Genomic DNA, 21,847 nt, shown 5'->3' with positions numbered 1-21,847 from the left:
CTCCCCTTTATTTGTTTTCAATCCTTTCTCATAAGCCTTTATTAAAGTCAAACCAAGCGATAAACGATCATGTGCAGAAAAGAAAATCTGTGTCGCAACTCCAGAAGGTATGTTTCTATGGTAACCCATCTCGTGCACACTGAAAAGAGGGAGGGAGATATACTTCTGAAGGACAGTCTTTTATCTCTTCCCCTGTCCTTTATTCATCCATCTGTAATACGGTGAAGGATATGAAAGGCAGATAAAGCGCAAGGAAGGAGAGAAGAAGAGAGGGCGGGGAGATGGAAATGGCATTTTTGGGTAAGGATTTGATCATCCGGAGAGTTGTTTATCTTGTCAGTCTAGCGTGCCAATTGAACAAATTCCACGTCATCCACCTCAGAATCTCTTCTCAAACGAAGAACATGGCTGTGGAATCATTGTGGACACCATTTTACTGTACCTGTCTTCACTGGTGATTATGAACTGGTACTGTTTCTCATAGAATGGCACATGCGTGTTTATTTGGATTTTGGAATACTGTAGATTAATGGATTAATGGCAAGAAGCAGAGACCGGTATAGTAAGGGATGACTGGGGTAAACAACAAACATAAATAAAACAACAGAAACACAGTAGATGTAAACATGGCTTAGCTACAGATGTGTTTACCTCTGCGGGCCAATTATTGCGTCCGAACATAATTATAGTCACACACACACACACACACACACACACACACACACACATAGACCTTTATCTACTCATTGAGTGCAAAGTCTTTAATGTCGCTTGAGCTTTGACTCGGAGGATATCACCTTTGTTAGTCCTCTCTAAAGCATGTTAGATGTACAGTAATGTAAATCACTCACAGTTTGTTAATGCCACACTTTTGTAACCAGCTTTTCACATTATGTTTTTTCCCAGGGCCAGTGTGAGGCTGTGAGTTGGTGGACAGACCCAGGGACAGACCCAGGGGAAGACTACTCCCTGGGTCTCTTGCCCACCTCTTCTTCGCCCTTCCTCACATCTCCCCGCCTCTATACCCTTGGACCCTGCTCAGAGCTCTTCTGAATCCACTCCTACGCTGAAGTTCCCAAGCTCTCCTTCACACGTCCATCTGCAACGTCCACCTCAACTAGCCCTTTCCACTGGCGCTGGGAACCGTGCACGATCTGCCCTCAAACTCCATCAATCATCGACCTCCATCGCTGGTGCCCTTGACTTGCCCTCAGCTGGTGCCCAGCTCCCGGTGACCATGTCAGTGCCCTCAGCACACGAGTTCCACTGGCAGAGCTTGGCTCGTCTGCCCAGTGGCAGAGTGTACCACACTGTGACTCAGGTGGGCGGTCAGATGTACATGCTGGGGGGCTGTGATGCTGCAGGGAGGCCCTGCCCCACCCTGGAGCTGTACTCCCCCGAGGTAAGTAACAGGTACACAATGTACATTGTAAATTACTAGTATTTAGTCTTTTTTCTTTCTTTTTTTACATTGACTGAGATATTATATGTGATATTTGTGATTTTTTCATCTGCCCTTTCCACTGATCTGATTTATTTCAAGAAATAATCATGGAATGAGAAATACTATAGGACGTTTCAAGACTCTTTGTTATCAATTATCTATTTATTATCTATCTAAGTCATAAACCAGCTAAATTATTCTGAACATCTTGAAAGGAGCCTGAAAAGTCTGACTGAAAATAATAATTACCTATCATTATGTCAATTTGTTTGCACTATAGTGACATAATAATTACCATAATTGCTCACTTGATGACAAAAGCTTTAATTGTATGAAAAGCCAAATTCAGCCCATAATTGTAAATACGATAATTTGTTCTTAATATCCTGCATAATTTAAGGAAGGTAAACCAGAAAGGTGCTTGAAAGAAATGTTTAATATTAAAATAAGAAAAAAGGAAGAAAATAGTTTGATATTAACCCATTCTGGACGGGAACCCCTTTTGGTGTTTGTAAGCATTATGTTATACTTTAGCTATTGAAAAATAGCAGATCTACAAGCTCATAGCGCAGCACTGGATCTGCTATTTTTGAAAAATCGTAAAAAATGTGGCACAAATCTTTGAATATATATTCTTTCTTTTTTTTTCTTTTTTTTATCCCACGATTTTGTAACCCATTTTTCACCCCTGTGTCAATTATCTAATGTGATCCTGGGCTCTACACACCCTCCGCCAACCTAGTCCCCATATATGAGGGACATGGGGAGAGCAACGGACTTGAACTCATGCTTCCTTCATGCCTGAGTGTCCAAGTTGCTCCTTTACACCTAACAGGGGGGAGTTTCCCTGGTTGGACGTAGCGTGTGGAAGGAACACGTTATTCCAACCAGTTCCTTTCCCCTCCATCAGGCACCCCAGCTGGCCAGGGGGAGGCAGTTTAGAGACCAGGATTACTGCATGTTTTTTGTGAGGGTACCTACCCTAGGGGAAACGGGGAGAACATGCAAACTCCACACAGAAAGGCCCTTTCGCCAACCCCGCCTCGGGTATGGCGAAAGGGCCATACCCGTATTTATGGACCGTGAACATTTTTAACTCAAATCTTTGCTTCTGGGGCGGTCCCTGGAACTACATATTATCAGATGGGGGTCCGCGGCAAATTACATATAATTTTAGGATCCTTGACATGAAATAGTTTGAGAACAACTGATATAGGTTTTTCAGAAAACTGTCATGATTCAGAAGACATTTGTAGAATCTGTTCTCAGTCCTAAATGGGTTAAAATCAGAAAAGATTATTTGTGTATGGGGTTAGGAGCGATGACGCGTTTACTGTAGCATGGGCGATGTGGTGCTGTACGCTGCCTGATTTTGATAAAGCTTTTTACTGGCTGATAATTTTGTTTCGTTTTTGTCTTTGGTCTTTTATTGTTTGACAAAAAAACTTTTTATTGTTCGTTGAATAGATAGACATTTATTGATTCGGTTGTCATAGCTAGCAGCACCACAGTAGCTCAGGTCTAGCCCGGAGACCAGTCAACTCTGCCAGATGCCAGGGACTATGGATTTCCTCATTGACCAGGTTTACGATGTGTACACTGTAGTAAACTACTCAAAGAAACAAATGCACTTTTATGGTGTTGAAAGCCTTTTCTCCACCGTGGGAAACCTCTCACCTTTTGTGTAAAATCCACTATTTTGCCCAAAAAATAAAATATATACTACACAAGATGGAGCAAAGTACGTTTCTGCTCACTCAATACTGTCATCTATTCTACAGACCTGGTCAATAGAAAGTGCTATTGACCGGATCTGTAGGTGGTTGTATTGAGTACAAGATTAGCCGCAGGCCGCTGGGCAAGACTTAACCTGTTGGGTGTCTAAACAGAAGTGAGGTTGAGGCTTTACAGATCTATTTACATTATCTACGCACGTTGTGATTGGTTGAAAAATACAGTTTCTGAGGGAAGTACATACGATGGAAGTACCACCCTACCCTGTATAGACGTTAGGTTGATTAGGTTGTGACCAGGCTTTTCTCCTCTGAGATAGGAAAAGGCTGGGAAAAAGTATAGCCGCAGACAGCACAGACAGACAGACAGACAGGTGTGAAAACAATCTCCAGACCATCCTTCAGCCTAGCAGAGATATCATAATCACAGACCTACATACGGTACATTATACAGTACACCACATATCACCAATGTGCACTATTGTAATTGTAAGTTTGCACCAGCTCTATTCTACGTACATTTGCTCATGACCATGGCCATTATTGCTTTGTCTTCAGGGTGACAGATGGATAGGTCTGAGCCCAATGCCCACCTCTCGAGCTGGGGCAGCGGTGGCAGTGCTGGGTAAGCAGATCCTAGTGGTGGGAGGTGTAGGAGAGGACCAGAGCCCCCTGAAGGCCGTGGAGATGTACAACACTGAGGAGGGCAGGTGGAGGAAGAGGAGCGCTCTGCGCGAGGCTCTGATGGGGTTGGCCATCATTGTGAAAGGTGGGTACCTCTAGGTACCTCATCCTTCATACTGTGGTACTGTTTTTTTTTTTATATACTGTTTTTATTAGGCATTTTGTATATGACATAACTTCAGAATATCTTTGACAATGATAATGAGTAATTAAGTGATATAAAATGAAAAAAATAATGACAGGTAGGTGTAAATGTTCCAAATACAATACATAATAAAAAAGATATATAAATGTGATAAACAAGAAAAAACTAAAAACAGTTAAACAGTGACAAATGTGAACAGACAAACAAAACAAAGACAACAGGACAGACATTAAAATAAATGTGGCGCTTTATACATAATCCATTGGTTTGACAAAATGACACTGTAATGACCGTCGTCTATATATTAATAGGGATATTGAAACTAAGATAAACTTGTTTTTTGTTTTGTATTACCTCCACCAGGATGTATTGCGACTGTCTGTGCGACTGTCTGTAGCTAATCAGGCATTCTACTTGGCCAGCCAGCAGAATAGCTATTGAAGCTCAATTCTTAGATATTTCTCAAAAACATTCTCAAACGACGACTACATTATGTTTTTTTGTGCAAGCAATTGTCGCTTCAGGATATGAGATATGCATCCTGCAAGGCTAAGGACCAGAAGTAGCCAATTGCCTGTTCAAGATTCAATAAGTTTTCATTTTCACTGACAGGTACAAGCAGCGAAATGTTATTGAGACTTGTCCCACAGATAGTATAACGAAAGAATATAAAGAAATAGAATATAATCTCATTAATAAAATATATACAAAATGTACAGTGATGGGGATACGTTAATACTTAGGTTTTCAGTCATTTCTGATCCAAACAGCAATGTTCATCCAAATGTGCAAAGGGACCATTACTTGGAGGATATTTGTACATCATAATCCCGTCTGCCCGCTCCAAGTCCCTACTTTCATAAATGTCCTGCAGAGCCGGAAGAGAGCATCCAGTAGAACGTTCCACAGACCTCACCACCTTTCAAAGTGATCGTAAGTCCTGATAGGAGTTCTGCCCTGGGCAGACTGCCCATACAATAATGGTCATGCCCCCTGCCAGGATGCTCTGAGTTGTGGCAAGGTAGAAGGATTTTTAAAATCTTTTTTGACACCTTCACCGTCTCATTTGGTGCAGCCGCTCCCTCGCTTTCTTTGCCACGGCCTCTGTGCGCATACTGTACTTACTGTACATGCTCCAGGTCAGGTGCTCCTTGATGATGTGCACACCGTGGTACTTGAAGCTATCAGTATCCAAAATCCACCATCTCCATCGGCTCACTGTTGATCAGTAGAGGGACCTTTGTTCTACTGTATATATCACTTGTCGGCACACATTACACTCAATTGTAACTTTCCGTTGTAATGATGTGAAAATTCTTCACTGTCTGTTGCAAGTTATTTTTCACTTTTTAATGAACTTCATATCCTTTAATAAATATATGATGTTCTTTCCATAGTTTTAATTAACTTGATAACTTTGATCATCTGTTTAAATAAAATGACACACCAAGACAAGTTTTCTCTCACATTCCAATGACATGGTAATTAAATGCTGTACACATAGGCATTTCTTATGTATAATTTGATTATACATGCCGTTCTATTTGGGAACACAATTAGTTATGCTATACACAATATTTAATAGTTAACTCTCATGGTAATATAGTTATTATTGCTAATGTTTTAGCGATTTATAGTTATTAGTCCTTACCCGTTCTGAATATATGAACAGCAAGTTCAGTGTGGGTAATGTGATAGGGGGGGGAATTGTTTACCCGTGTGGGTCTGTTGCGCGGAAAAGTGTGTCCCAGTATTAATCTGTGTCCATCCCAACATGCATTTCACTGGTGACACTGGTGACACGTGATTTGCGGGGAGATGTTTTTCTTTTGACGCAAATTAATTTAATTAAGATGATTGTTAGAATGTTTGGCGTGTGTAATGCAGTGCAGATTGAGGTTGGCAGGGCTGTGCGCAGAGATGGGTAAAATACATTGAAAATGTATTTTGATACAAAATACAAATACTGGGTCAAAAATGTATCTAAATACAAAATACAAATACTGGTCTGAGAAATGTATTTGAGATACAAATACGTATTTTGTATTTTGAAAATACATGAAAATACATTTTCATGAACATGTGTATAATGATAAGTAAATTCATAATTGATTGCCAAATATTAAATGAATGACCTGTCAGAATGTCTAATACATTGAAGATTATTAAGAAGAACTTGAAGATATGAGCCTTGTGAGGTTAGTCTCCAACAACTGAAGGCCCGCACTACTCTGCCTCTCATTTGTGGTTCAATTTGAGTGTGTAAGCTTTGATTGATTGATTGATTGATTGATTGAAATATGTATTAACAGTTTGCAGAATTACAGTACATTTCAAGCAAAAAATCTATACAAAGACTGTTAACTGTGAGTGGACGACCCAATTAATCATTACACTTGTTTACAACAGGGTCCACCGCATGTTCAATTCATCAAAACATTTAGAGACGTACAAATAGACACTTCTATATAGTTAAAGAACAGAACAGGAATTCATCATAAAGGAAGCAAAAAGGGAAAAGAAACATATACAGTGAGGGAAAAAAAGGGGGGGTGGTCGGGGGGGGGGGGGATTCAGATTTTCCGGGGGCCAGTTTCGAATTGCAGCCGTCCGTAGGTGCCCTTTGAGAGCGGTTCTGAAGGAGTCAAGGGATTCATATGTCTTAATGACTGTTGGTAGGGCGTTCCACATTTTGGTGGCATAGGAGCGAAAATAATTTAGTCCCTTGTTTGTGCCGAATCTGGGTTGTACATGGTTTGTTGCACTCCCTCTGGTGTTGTGGGTGTGGACTTTGTTTACATTAAGGAAGTATTTAGACAGGTACATGGGTATCTTGGTGGTGTATCGAATCTTGTGGACCAGACCCATTGCAAGATGCTGTACTCTGTCGTCGACCCTAAGCCATCTCAGCCTGTCAAAGTGGGCAGGGGTGAGGTGGGTTTGGGGGGTGAGGCAAAGTAGGAGCCTGACCAGTTTGTTTTGGGAGGTCTGGAGCCTTGTTTTAAGGGCCTTTGAGGTGCTGTGGTACCAAGAGGTGCATGCATAGTGATAAAATGGCCACCAACGTAATCAAAAAAGTCAATCAAAGAACAAGATTCCTTTACAGGATCTCCTCACTGGTCAACAAAATCACCTTGAAGACCTTAACAGGAGGCCTCATACAAGGTTTATTTGACTATGCATGCACCTCTTGGTACCACAGCACCTCAAAGGCCCTTAAAACAAGGCTCCAGACCTCCCAAAACAAACTGGTCAGGCTCCTACTTGGCCTCACCCCCCGAACCCACCTCACCCCGTGACCCCTGCCCACTTTGACAGGCTGGGATGGCTTAGGGTCGACGACAGACTACAGCATCTTGCAATGGGTCTGGTCCACAAGATTCGATACACCACCAAGATACCCATGTACCTGTCTAATACCACACCCACAACACCAGAGGGAGTGCAACAAACCATGTACAACCCAGATCCGGCACAAACAAGGGACTAAATTATTTTCACTCCTATGCCACCAAAATGTGGAACGCCCTACCAACAGTCATTAAGACATGTGAATCCCTTGACTCCTTCAAAACCGCTCTCAAAGGGCACCTACGGACGGCTGCAATGCGAAACTGGCCCCCATAAAATCTGAATCCCCCCCCCCTTTTTTTTCCCCTCACTGTATATGTATCTTTTCCCTTTTTGCTTCCTTTATGATGAATTCCTGTTCTGTTCTTTAACTATATAGAAGTGTCTATTTGTACGTCTCTAAATGTTTTGATGAATTGAACATGGTGGACCCTGTTGTAAACAAGTGTAATGATTAATTGGGTCGTCTACTCATAGTTAACAGTCTTTGTATTGAGTTTGTGATTGAAATGTACTGTAATTCTGCAAACTGTTAATACATATTTCAATCAATCAATCTGATTGATTAATCAGAAGGCGGAATAGAAGTGACATCACACATTGTGTTGTGTTGTGTGTATGGGTGCGTGTGTTTTGACAGTTTAAACCTGAGGCAGTGTAAATGTTTAACATGTCCATTTGAGAATAAAATTACATTAAAACAAAAAAAGTATTTTATGTATTTGAAATACAGAAAATACTCAATCTGAAAGTATTTAGATACAAAATACATCTCATTTCTTCCATCCCAGCGAAATACAAATTACAAAATACAAAAAAGTATTTCAAATACGTATTTCAAATACATGTATTTCAAATACTGCCCATCTCTGGGGCTGGCGGAGAAAGAGAGCAGCTGTCTTGCTCTATGCTAAGGAAGTACTCTGACTGACTGACTGACAGACCGCTAAATTATTGATGAATTGTCATTCTTACACACAATCTCTTTTCTCTCGCTTCATCTCCTGCAAATTGTGACACATGAACACACAGGTCTACAGTCTCTTTCCTGAGACTATGCTGGCATGGTTTGCAACCTTTCACATTCAGCTAAGTACATCTCACCCATCCTACATAGCCACTAGTTTTCAGTTGTATGTACATTTGACTGTCACTATATATTGTGGGGTCTCGCTAGCGACACCCCGCAATGGTAAGTGCGTTGCCAGGGCAACCAGACACGCTGTCAGACAGAAGACGCCTCGGACAGTTAGGCCCGCCCTCGGCCGCGTAGTAGAGAATGTATACGTGCCGAATATCCTCCTCCGCCAGATTGAGATGATGGAACGACCACACCCAAATCAGCAATCGGCCACATCCGTCATATAAAAAGGAAGATTCAGTCTGAGTCTGACAGCGGCTGGTTCACACACACGCTCACGGAGGCACGCACAGCAAACCGTCGGGGGGTAAGAAGACACACACACTTCCACCAAACACCCATTCATGTGTATACCCCTGCATGTCTTAACTGTCACTCTCCTCTCACCACAGGCTTTTAGGAACGGTCCAGGAAATGTCTGAGGGACAGAGACTATCGGACTGTATGAATAAAATATAGGAACAGGAGTTCCAGTTCCACGTATCGCGCTGCGGAAGGAAGGCAGCCCCGCCACAGTGACGGTGACGTGGAAACTACAAATAATAAGGTCGGAAAGAAACCTATCATTCTTGATATTGCATTGAGTCCTGTCTGGCAAACATTATATACGCCGGAACGGCTTGACGGCTTGTGCTCTCTCTGAGCTGAACCCCCCGCTATGGGAGAAGACCCGCAGTTAAAGATAAAGACCGATGACGTCACGAAGCAAGGCATCCCTGTCCCATCTTATCGTTGTTAAAACCAAAGCCCTCCAGTGAGGAGCGAGCTATAAGAGACTGTATAAACCTGAGTTGAAATCTAATCTTCTGTTCTCATCCTTCTCCAGGCTGTGGAAGACGCCTGTGAAACAAATATTGTATGGAATATAATTTGTCCGAAACCTATGTGGGGTTTCTCCTGCCTGCTGTATGATTTGCTGCTAAACAAATAAAAAGCCGTTTGAAACTGCTGCAATCCCCTGTTCCGCCTGCTCATTGGTCACAGACCTTCCACAATATATACAGTACATTTTTTTTATTTTTTTTAAGTGTTGTCAGAGACAGGCTGAATATCATTCAAAGAACCTATCGCTGATATGCAGCTACTCAGTCATGATTAAATGTCCTTGAGCTTAGGGATTACAGTCACATACTGAGGAGGTGTTTGTTCAGCCTTTTCTTAAAGGCATGGATACTACTTGGTCTCCAACAACCGCAGGGGGAAAGGCTGTTCCATATTGTTATAGCAGAGTGGAAAGCTCCTATCAAGGTGTTTGACTTGAGGATTTCCAGAGCGTGTCTTGGTAGTTACCCTCCGGGTGATACGACCTGGGATGTGAGCTTGGGGTTAGCAGTGCTTTGAGACCCACTGGACAACTGGGAGTGTGCATCATATAAAGAACAGTTGTTGCTGCAACTGTTCGACGATGACTCAGCTTACTGATGCCATACTGCTGTAGGGCAAGGTCCACATCCACCCCCATGATTTTTAAAGCCTTTTTTTGGATGATGTCTAACTGCCTGGAGTGGTCTTTGTTCAGGGACGCGGCCACCTCAGGCCCATTTGATGATGTTGTAGGGGCGAAGATGGTGGAGTCGTCCGCATACAGAAATATGTTCTCACACTAATATGGTATCTTCTTCGCATTCAGGTTCTTGGAAACGCCCCCCAGCCACTGCGTTAGTTTTACTGAGGTTAGGTTTAGGTATGCTTTACTGAGGTTAGGTTTAGGTATAGTTTTATTGAGGTTAAGGTTAGTGTTAGGCTTAGGTTTTATGTATAGTTTTACTGAGGTTAGGGTTAGGGTTAGGTTTAGGTGTAGGCTGTCAATCACAGCGACTGGCCAGTCACAGCGCACCATTTACTCAAATGCGAAGAAGGAACCATATCAGCTGTTCTCACACCTGTGGTACAGATGAGAATCAAGATGGTCATTTGCTGTCGTGGGTGGACGGCTTTATTTAGTTATTCTGTTGTTTACACTGGATTATTTAAAACCTTCACCATCAGCAGGAATTGTATAAGATCGCAGTGCACTTTTGGATATAGGATTTTGCAAGATATCTGACCTCCTATCCACATCTTTTGTTCTGTTGAACTACAGTAGCAGAGAACAAAGAACATCTCCAAGGAAAAAAAATAGAGAAAAAAGCATAGAGGAAAGCACACCACACAAACCTCCTCTCCCTAGCAGTTTGCTGGCAAATTTAACATCTCTATGGAGAATAAAATTGACAAAATGAGGAAAAGGATTACATTCATTTTGTTTCACAAGAAGCTGGCTTTCACCTACCATTCCAGACCAGGTGATCACCCCGGCAGATCACTTCTCTGTATTTCGTATGGATAGAACGGAAGTCTGGATAATCGAAGGTTGAAGAATCTGTTTCACAACGAATGACAACTGGTGTAATGATTGGGCAATTATAATCTTCTTGTGCTCTTGTTCGCCTGCCCTGGAACACCTATCAATCTGGTGCCACCCTTATTATCTTAGATGAGATTTACCCTCGGTTACGGTATATGCATGGGCCTTTATAACAACAGTCTCTATCGTTGCTGCACGACAGAATTAACAGATTACAAACCAAGCATCTGAACGCAGCCATGATAACTCTCAAGGCCTTTAATCTGAGAAACGTCAAAAGAACAACATCGTGCATAACTTTTATCAACACGTTAACACGCTCCTGAAGTTGGCCAGTGAAAATCAAACACTTTCATATTGCAACTAGGGCTGTCAAAGTTAACGCACTATTAACTAGTTAACTCACAATCCTTTTAACGGCACTATTTTTTTTAACGCGCGATTAACGCACTGTGAAGTTTGACAGAATGGTTGAGAGATGCATGGCAATTTTACACTGAAGAGTTGAATAATTGTTAAACAGCTGCATTACTTAAGTTAATTTAAGTCTACACAATTAGAAAACTTAGAAAACATGTTATTTTGATCAACATGGCCTGTTATCTCTCGTAATGGTACCATTGGCCAACATCAATACAGTTCTTTAGTTTGGGTCTGGAAGGCTAACCTTTGCAACCTTTGATTGACTGGTGATGGAATCACCAGTCAATCACTATTAGAGTCATGTGACCGGGTGGAGCTCTGCACTCTATGAGCGTACCTCTCTACTATTGTAATCTGCCAAAGAAAATCTAAAAAGAATCTACATGAAAAACTATTTAGTTTCAGTTTTAGCGATGGACTGACATATAGCATTTTGTAAGCCAATCCTTTCCATAGACAATCATTCATCTATATGCTGTATATTTTATGAGACAAAGGGGAAGTATATTACCCAACTCAACGCTGCATTATTTTATGCTTTTGTTTTATGCACAGCTTTGTCTTTATTTCGTTCTAGATACGCTATTGTGACTTTATTGTGACGCTATTGTGACTTTCTGTCACAGTATTATTTAAATTGTTCTCACAGTTGCCCATATCACATTGTGAGGAGAAAACACATAATGCCTAGATATAGAGTAGAAGTGAAATGCAGCTCTTTCTAATTTTATTCAGTGGAAATGGGCTTCCATATACCCTCTGGCAATACAATTCTTATGCAGGAAGCGTCATTTTTCTGAGCTCCAGAAGGAGGTCATTTTACATTCTCATTCTCTCTCGCTCTCTCTCTCTCTCTCCCTTGTCTCTTATATTATCCCTCACTTACTGTAGATCTGTCTGCCTGTGAAATCATTATCCGTTGATTTTACCCTGAGAGTGTAAAAATGTACCTTGTGGACATAAAGTAGTCTTACCTTCTGTCTGTCTGTCTGTAGATGGCCGTGCCCTGGCAGTAGGGGGGATGGGACCCGACCTGCTCCCGCGTAGCATCCTGCAGCAATACGACCCGAGGAAGGACATGTGGGCACAGCTGCCTCCTATGCCCACTCCCCGCTATGACGCCAACCTGAACCTCCTGGGCAACAAGATATACGTGGCAGGTAACGGCCAAGGGAGTGATGGTGTGTGTGTGTGTGTGTGTGTGTGTGTGTGTGTGTGTGTGTGTGTGTGTGTGTGTGTGTGTGTGTGTGTGTGTGTGTGTGTGTGTGTGTGTGTGTGTGTGTGTGTGTGTGTTAGGTAACGGCCAAGGGAGTGATGGTGTGTGTGTTTGTGTAGGCTTGTGTGTTTGTACTATATCAGGGTGACACAGGATCACTTCCAAGGCTTGCTAGATCTGACTTTGCCAGACAGAGAAAAACACTATTGATTCTGCATTATTTTAACCAACTAATTACAATAATAATTGGAATAAGTAAATAAATTAATAATAATAAGAAAACTAAGAATAAGACAATTTAGTATGAATAATAAAGATAAATTCTGACTATATGGGGAGAAAATTACTATTTGACAACATGACACCATTGTGCACTGCCTGGACTGGAAATCTGTCCTGCAGAAAGATGGCATGAAATAAAATGTCACATTTGCTGCAATCTAATGCAGCGACACGTTTTATCTTCTGTGAAAAGTTGGGCAGCATCAATAATGTCTGTCAATTCATCCAGCTGGAGGGAGAAGCACACACAGGATTTGGTATAAATCTGAAAATCCCCTCACATCTCCGTTGAAAACTAGATGATTCATCTCAAGGGGAATTTCAAATTTCAAACATCACTGTTCTCCTGGACAACTGATGGTTGTTGAAGACATCCATGATTTCAGTCCTGTTCTTAAAATGGCAGCAGATGACAGCAACAGCTCCTTCAATTTTATGGCATCCTGAAATGATTCATTGTGTGTTTGGAGGCTGCAGTGGTTGCATAATACAGTTACCAAACAGCTTCATGGAAACAGATTGATGTTGCAAATTGATATTTAATTTCCTTCACCTTTTGGCTGGAAATGTTTCCAAAGTGCAATCAAAAAGAAAAAAGAAAATGCATAAAAACAATCAGGAAAAGTAATAACGGTTAGGTACATTTATTGATAATATAATGCAAAATAAATAGAATTTAAGATAAGAACCCATGAAATAGTGAAACATCAACTACCAGCAAAAGGAGACAGTCCTGTCAATGAAGTGCCATTCCATGTTACCTTTCTTCGACAGATACATTTTCCATTTAACATAATGACGAAACAAAAACATTATGCCGAAGGTTGTGGGTTTGACTCCCTGATATGATTCATTTCATTGGGCATCACATTCGAACTAGCAAGCTGGCATATGATTATCAGTGCATGGATGGATGGTTATAATCCTCCACAATCAACCAAAAAGTATTTCAAAATTGACCGGCTTATCATTTATGATAAGTGGCTATAAGTGGCTATGGCTGAACTTTTTTTTAAACTAGTTTGACCCCTAGTTTGGCCATAGACCCCCTAGTTTGGCCATAGCCACTTGCCCAAATGTGCCTAAATGTGCTGACCTCATCACAAAACGGCTATTGCTGTTTTTAGCTCAAGGAGTGTTTTTCGTGCAAAACTAATGCTTGGAATGGATTCAGAATCATGAAAACCCCCTAGTTTGGCATGTCACATGCTACTTAAAGCATAAGTAGCATAATCCAGCCTATAGGACAGGGTTCCCCAATAGAGCGGCCCACAGAGCGCCCCCTTGTGGCCCATGAAAGAATTTCCAAAATATAAAATGTTTTTTTATTTTTTTATTTTTTTTAAGGGTCCCAGATATAAATGGCATTAAATGGGGGTCAGTAGCCTATGCATGTCAAACTGGGCATCCTTTTCAAATGGGGTCTTGCCCTGAAAATGAATTTTCAGGGCAAGACCTCGACCTCGCGCGTGCAGACTCGGCCCCCAGCCTGGTACGCTAGTCAAAATATGGCCCTTGAGGAAAAAAAATTGGGGAACCCTGCTATAGGACATACCTAAGGACTGGTTGTCGGAGGGTTTCGACAATGTATGTTGTCGAAGGTTTCCGACAGTGTGCTATCTCTGCTGCCCTATATGGCGGAGCTGCCACTGCTTGTGCCCATGGAGTGCTGAGTTACATGTGTGTTGTATCATGAGGACATATCCATGAGTTAGTGAATGTAACCTTTACTGCACCTAAAATATTTGTGTTCCTGTATGCTTTTCCTGTGTGGACATAAATAAATTGTTAAACTGTGTGTGTGTGCGTGTGCGTGTGCGTGTGCGTGTGCGTGTGCGTGTGTGTGTGTGTGTGTGTGTGCGTGTGCGTGTGCGTGTGCGCGTGCGTGTGTGTGTGTGCACAGGTGGCCGTCAGTGCAAGAGACCGGTGAAAGCCTTTGAGATGTATGACTCGGAGACCCGCTCCTGGACTTCACTACCCATGATGCCGTGCAAGCGCTCCTACGGGGGTACGGTGTGGGACCCACCCGGCAGGCTGTGGCTGCTGGGGGGCCTGCGTCAGGGCGGAGTTCATCAAAGCTCCAAGTTCACCAAGAACGTCAACATCTTTGACACGAACCAAGGTGAGAGCCTTTAACCCAGTGGTTCCCAATCGTTTTCATGCCAAGGACCCCCAAATTGACATGCATATTAGTCTACAGACCCCCATGTAACGGCATTTCTATCTCTGGGACCCCCAATTTATATTGTAAAATCAATGTTAATTTAACTCTGAGAGTGTACAAATGGAACCAAAAGGGCCCGTTAGGTTCCATTTGGTTCCATTTGTACACTCAGAGTTACAGACCCATAAGGGTCCATTTGGTTCCAAACTATCATTTAGCTGGGGACCCCCTGGAACTCCCTCAAGTACCCTTGGGGGCCCCCGGACCCCACTTTGGGAACCACTGCTTTAACCACTTAAAACACTATTCTTAGTCAAAACAGACTGCTTTCTTCTGTCTTCACCAAATATCTCTGCCAAAATAGCTTAATGGTGAGAATAGTGATGCTGGGGTTTAAATTTAGAATTTTTTGCATTTTATATAGCGCCTTTATCCAAGGCGCTTTACAGAGATTGTGCATTACATTCACCCATTCACACACCCATTCATACACCGATGGCAGCGGAAACCATGCAAGGCACCAACTAGCACATCGGGAGCAATTAGGGGTTCAGTGTCTTGCTCAAGGACACTTCGACAGTAACTCTGGGGGAGCCCGGGTTCGAACTGGCAACCTTACAGTTACCATCCAGGCACTCTACCCCTGAGCCACCGCCGCCGGGGTTCAAGTAGTTACACACAAAACCTGTCATGTGACCCCACGTCCCTAAATGCTTTCCTCTGTTCCAAACTCCCGTTAGCCGAACCTGTGTCCAAATACACCTCAAATTTAATTATTAAACACTCTGTTAAGATCTGGGCACAGTTCAGACGTGCCTTCTCACTTACTGACTTCTCAATTTGTGCTCCTATAGTAAGAAATCATAGTTTCAAGTAGTTACACACACACACACACACACACACACACACACACACACACACACACACTTCTAAAAGACATTCCATGCCTTTACCTCCTTTCAGCTTAATTGCACATAATTTCGGTACTGTCTGTGGTTCAACATACCCGGCATGCAGTGCACTTTCTCTACCTTCAGCCTCAACCTTATACCTTGTCGATCTCATATGCTGTTGACGGCTCGCATTTCCTCGCTCTGACACACTGGCATCAAGTACTCGCACGTCGCAACAAATAAGAGTACCAATTAAAGTCAACAGAGCTTATTCTCTCAGCACCACAGTGCTGCCGTGTCCCTCGACCCAGGGAAATTACGTATCCTCCATCTACCGAAACAACAGGTGGACAAATTGAGGAGGGACTGGAGAGAGATGTGGCGAGTGCTGTTCGCTGGGGGAAGAAAATCAATAAGTCATTTCAGACAGTAGGATATTTGCACGTGCACCTTGGGATTGGGTTTTTTTTTTTTTTTTTTTTTTCCAAATGGAAGACAAATGAGTGCAGTGTGAATGTCAGTCAACAAACAAAATTGTGTGAGAGTGTGCATGCGTTGCGTGCATCGTCACGTGCGTGTACACTTGCGTGTGTGTAATATAGGGAAAGACAGAGAGGGCATATAGGACTGACGTACATGATCACAAACCCTCAACACACACACACACACACCACACACCCTGCACACATGCTGTAGCTGCTGTCCCAATGTAATTTTCGTGGAGATGAGATGGTAGATCTCATCAGCAGGCTTGGATGGGGACGGGGAGCATTTTAAATTACAGCACCCTGAAGCAGATTGCTTTATTATCTATATTCAACCAATATCTTTCTCTCTCACTCACTAACACACACACACACACACACATGCGCGCACGCACGCACACACACACACACACACACACACACACACACACACACACACAACACAATCTGCTGTCACAGAGCGATATTCTATTACCATTCCAATCTCATATCTCCAATATTAAGATATGCCAAATTCCTACAGCCTTTTAGCATTGTCTGCATATCGCCTTGCGAGACGCAGTGAAAGCCCACCATAGATACAAATTGCAGAGAGCAGCAGTGAACGGAATTACTACCGCCCCTAACACAAGGCCTGGCTCTTCAGAGACTCTATTATCTCTCTGATTCAATTGCCCTTCTTTATCTCTGTCTCTCCTTCTCTGTTTTTCTTTGTCCCTTTTTTCCTTTTTTTTGTACACCCTCACCTACCAGATTTACTCTCAGGCGACGAAAACGTTTGCAGGCATGCCCAGCCTGGCACGCTTAACGCCTGCATAAAGTATGCATTCTACAAAGACAGAAACGCTGTCTTTGAGGGATACGCCTCTGCTGAGTCCCAGTGGGACCTGGGGGATTGTGCTGCGTGTGATGATGTGTTCAGAAGGCTGGCTAAAAAGACCACAGGAGAATGCGCTGCTCGCCGCCAGGAAAACAATCAAAACGGAGGCGGACTCTGAATAGGCTGCAGCATCAGCCAGCTGCGCTCTCTTCTGTTTACAGAGTCTGTCTGGCTGGCTGGCTGGCTGGCTGGCTGGCTGGATGGCTGGCTCCTTTTATATCTCGTATCTCTTACTATCAGTGTCTCATTAATGTGTGTGTGTCTTTCTCTCTGCCTTTCTCTCTCATTCTCTCCCACCTCCACCTGTCTCCCTCTTCCTATCTCTCTCCCTCTTCCTCCCTCTCTCTCTCTCTCTCTCTCTCGCTCTCTCTCCAGCACAAATAAAGTTACTTTCCAGCCCCCACAGTCACGACACATCAGACCTGGTTTTCCCATCAGATAAATGAGCCTTAACAAGGCGATATAAAATAATATTAATAATAACAATAATAAAATAATAATAATGAAAAAATAAGAAAACAAAATGTTTGAAAATGAACTTGGTGTTCTGGAACAAGCGTCCTCTCTTCTCAGGAGATTCTCTACACAGGATTACTCTTTACTTTCGTTCTAATGAGAGTCATTCTGTTCTCATTTATCATGCTCAACTGGAACATAGTGTCGCACCCAGGTTCAGCTGTTGATAAAAGGCCACAGCAAATGCACTCTTATTCTGACTAGATATCGGCTTTTGGAGAAAGAAAGAATATCATTGTATTCAATGCCAGGAGGCCATGGTTAGGACCTTTTTAAAGGAAGAGAGAAGGAGACAGATAGAGAGAACAGGAGAGCAAACCCATCTCTCTTTGTAGTCCCTGCTGTCTCTGTTCCGACCTTCACTGTACCCTTGTGACCACTGACCAGGCACGTGTCGAGCACACATAGACATGACATCAAAGGGTGCTTGAGCCTCTGCCCTTTTACTCGTCTGTAAAAAGTGCCCTCTCCAGACCATGAATGCAGCATTTACTATGGTGAAAGAAATGCAATTGCCCCCTCTCCATGTCATACTCGAATGCAGCATTAAAAAAAATGCCTTTTCCTAACTCTCCTGAACTTGAATGCAGCATTTCATCATGTTGAAAGAATTGCTCTCTGTGTAGAAATCCATGCCGTATGCAGTATCTCCGGTAAAGGCTTAATTATAGTCGCACACCAAAAATATCCGATCTACAAGCTCACAGTGAGATGCATTGTGAGCTTGTATCATCTTATTTTTGCCAAAACTGCCCTTTTACAAATGTCATCCCCCTGCTCCTCATTACATTCTCTGCACGTCACTGCTTGTGACAAGTTGTGTGGGGGCGTATGTGTGGGCGCGTATGTGTGTATGTGCGAGCGCCTGTGCGAGTGCCTCTGTGTGTGTGTGTGTGTGTGTGTGTGTGAGTGTGTGTGTGTGTGTGTGTGTGTGTGTGTGTGTGTGTGTGTGCACGCGCGCATGCGTGTTAGTGAACGTGTGCTGACTACCGCTGCTTTGTTACTTTGTTAGCACAGGTCACGGTAGTGTGTAAAAGGTCGCCTACTTCATGTCCAACTGAAAGTGAAAAATAGTTGTTGTGCAGAGACTGCAGACACACTCAGTACACAGACAGACAGACAGACAGACAGACAGACACGCTCACTACACATGATGTGAGCTTGTAGATCAGCTATTTTTGGGCAAAGAGATTTGGTGCAGTCGGAAACAAGCGGTCGAGGTACAGTTGTAACTCGGTCAAGTCCAGTTCTCTAAAACTAGAGGGTTTTAGTGGTTAACGCGGCACACGCCCTCCGCTGGTTTCTCCCCACAGGAGTGTGGCTGAAGTCTGAGGAGACTGTAGCCATGAAAACAAAGAGAGCTGACTTTGCTGCGGCCTTCCTCCGCGGTAGAATGGTGGTCGCCGGGGGACTTGGTAAGTCATTTAGACAACTTTTTATTCATATTGGACCTTTTCAAACAGCAGTTTAGAAAGCAGCACCTCTCAACGGGGTCCTAACGAATAATAAATGGAAAAACACATAATATAACGGATGCAATTCGTAAGGGACCTCACATTATTGCACAGGCCCAATATAACAACGGAATGCTGCAGCAAATCCAATTGCAAAGTAATGTAGCCTACTCTTGTACTCGTAGTTGTTTCTAAGAGTAGTCTGTGGACTAATTTATTTTTTACATTTTGTACAACCTTGGAATTAACTTGTAATTAAAGAATTCACTGGGAACATTTTCCAACCTCTAGTTCAGAAAATGCAGATTTTGACCACATCCCTCCCTGTGTGTTTGTGTACGTGTGTGCATGCGTGCGTGCGTCCAGGTCACGAACCTTCAGCACTGGACACGGTGGAGGCCTTCCATCCCCAGAAGAAGAAATGGGAGAGGCTTGCTCCCATGACAGTCCCCCGCTGCTCTGCCTCCTGTATTGTCATCAGAGATCGCCTCCTAGTGGTGGGAGGAGTCAACCAGGTGAAGTATTGGAACTGTCGACAGACAGACAGCCTGTTGAAATGCTTTGATTTAACGGTATCCACCGAGGGCCAAATAGCTCACACACTGTGTGCTTGTAGATCGGCCATTTATTTTTTTGCTATTCGCCGTATGAGAACATACAGTATACAGTAGGCTAGCGTGTGTGAGTGTGCATGTGGGGGGGTTTTCAGCTATTGTCAGATGTAAGAAGGAAAAAAGGTTTTGAATCACTGGTCTTCAAACACTAGCAGCATCGGGGAAATATTCCCAACCACGCAACCACACCCATCCCCATCCCCACTAACATCGGTGTGTGCTCTCTCTCTCTCTCTCTCTCTCTCTGTGTGTGTGTCTGTGTGCCTGACAGGTCCCCAGTGCCGCTCATGAGATTCTCTATGTGAAGGAAGAAGAGTATCTATAGGCTGAACCACACGGCAGCCATTCTCAATCTTCCAAAGACCTCCAGTTTGATATTAGGCCACGGGCCACTATTTGATACGAAACCTTCCTATGAGACCCTGCTCTACACGGTCAAGTCTTCATTTAACGCTGAAAAGTCAACGTATCGGACGGTCAACCTAACAATCTAACTAACAATCAACAGCTGTCCGGAACCCTCTCGAGGATCCCTGGCGATGTCCAGAACCCTCTGGAGGATCCCATGCGATGCCCGGACCCCATGCTGAATACCACTGGTCTGCAGTGTTCGGCAGGTGCTGTCGTACGATGTTGTTCATTTTAAACTCATTTGAGATTCAGGCGCACAACCCAATTTTAATTAGGCTTAAGAGGTTAGCCATTCCATTCCGTTGTTGTTAAGCACAATTTGATGACATAAGAACCGTAGCACAATAGCATTATACAGGGAAAGTGGCAAGAGGACTTTGATTAGGACTTTTCTCACAGTGCAGCATGATGTGAGAAAACACTGCCCCCTGCTGGGGCTAAGTGATATCGTTGCTGAGAAACATGTTTACATTATAGGTTTCAGCCATTTAGCTGACACTGTTATGCAGCACTAATACATACACCCAAACACAACGCATGGCTTCTCAGATGTAGTGACATGTGCGCACGCACGCACGCACGCACTCACACACGCACGCACACACACACACACACACACACACACACACACAATAGAGGAGCTGGCTCTTTCTCAAGATGAATTTTGGTATGATACACTTTAGTGTGATACTACGCTGTAGTACATATTTGCAGAAATACATTTTGTAGCCTTTATGTCTGTTGTAGACAGAAATTATATTTATTCCTGAACTCCTTAAATGAATACAATACTGGTATGTATTTTATTTTGTATTCCATGTTTTGTGGGGGTTTTTTTAAACAATTGTTTGAAGATTTGAAGGGTTATAAGGCATTTTACTGTCTCCTTAAGCACATGAACGAGTATTTTGTACAGTTAATTGTACTAGATGATGCATATAAACATTTTAATCTGTGACGCTGCAGCTGCTAGCAGCACTTACAGTAGTAAGTCAGTTTTGCACTTACTGTAGTAGTTTTTCTCTATAGTAGCATAATCTTTGTTCATATTGCACAAGAATGCTGTAGTATCACACATTTGTGCTCATGTATCTCATTTAGTGAACATGCGGTATCAAGTGCTGTCGGTTAAAAACTAAAACAGCATTACTTATATTACTTCATGAACATTGACAGTGCATCCTTTATACTTCAATATGATTTCCTTGTTCATCGATTTTCATTCGCCTGAGATGTATTGTTTATTGCCTGGATAAAGTAAATCACCATTCGTTGTCCACCATCATACTCGGGTTGTAATTTCATAGCACAAATACTGATTAGGGTGTGTTGATGTTATGATGACTGAACACAGCCAAAACCCCAAAATATGATGGTGCATGTTGATCGTCTGAATTCCTGATCTGTTCAGCTCAAATGTATTATGTTGCAGACAGGAGAAAATCTGTGATGTGCAGTAGAGGTTCCCAAACTTTTTCGTGTCAAGGATCCCCAAATCAACAAGTATTAGGCCACGGACCCCCCATTTGAAAACATGTGCCAGTGCCAGTAAGGGAGGGTTTTTACGGCTCTATAGCAGTGATTCCGAAAAACATTAATTTCAAGGACCCCCAGTTTCACACGCATTATGCTACGGACCCGTCAGTAGTACATACTACATACAC

At 42.8% G+C, this 21,847-nt stretch overlaps 1 protein-coding gene across 1 annotated transcript; it reads left to right on the top strand.

The window, feature by feature from the left end:
- Window positions 1–1,237: 1,237 nt before the first annotated feature.
- klhdc8a (kelch domain containing 8A) lies at window positions 1,238–20,253 on the top strand (the record flags this gene model as incomplete). Its single annotated transcript, XM_083772171.1, has 7 exons — window positions 1,238–1,402; window positions 3,736–3,946; window positions 12,264–12,428; window positions 14,670–14,888; window positions 19,018–19,119; window positions 19,525–19,673; window positions 20,044–20,253. The coding sequence occupies 7 exons, from the start codon at window positions 1,238–1,240 to the stop codon at window positions 20,095–20,097; spliced, it is 1,065 nt and encodes a 354-aa protein (XP_083628297.1). The 3' UTR covers window positions 20,098–20,253.
- Window positions 20,254–21,847: the final 1,594 nt, after the last annotated feature.

This window comes from Protomyctophum parallelum (genome assembly GCF_964188405.1).
Source record: "Protomyctophum parallelum genome assembly, chromosome: 8".
NCBI lineage: Eukaryota > Metazoa > Chordata > Actinopteri > Myctophiformes > Myctophidae > Protomyctophum > Protomyctophum parallelum.
The sequence above is the reverse complement of the archived record's forward strand: the minus strand, read 5'-3'. Positions and strand labels throughout refer to the sequence as shown.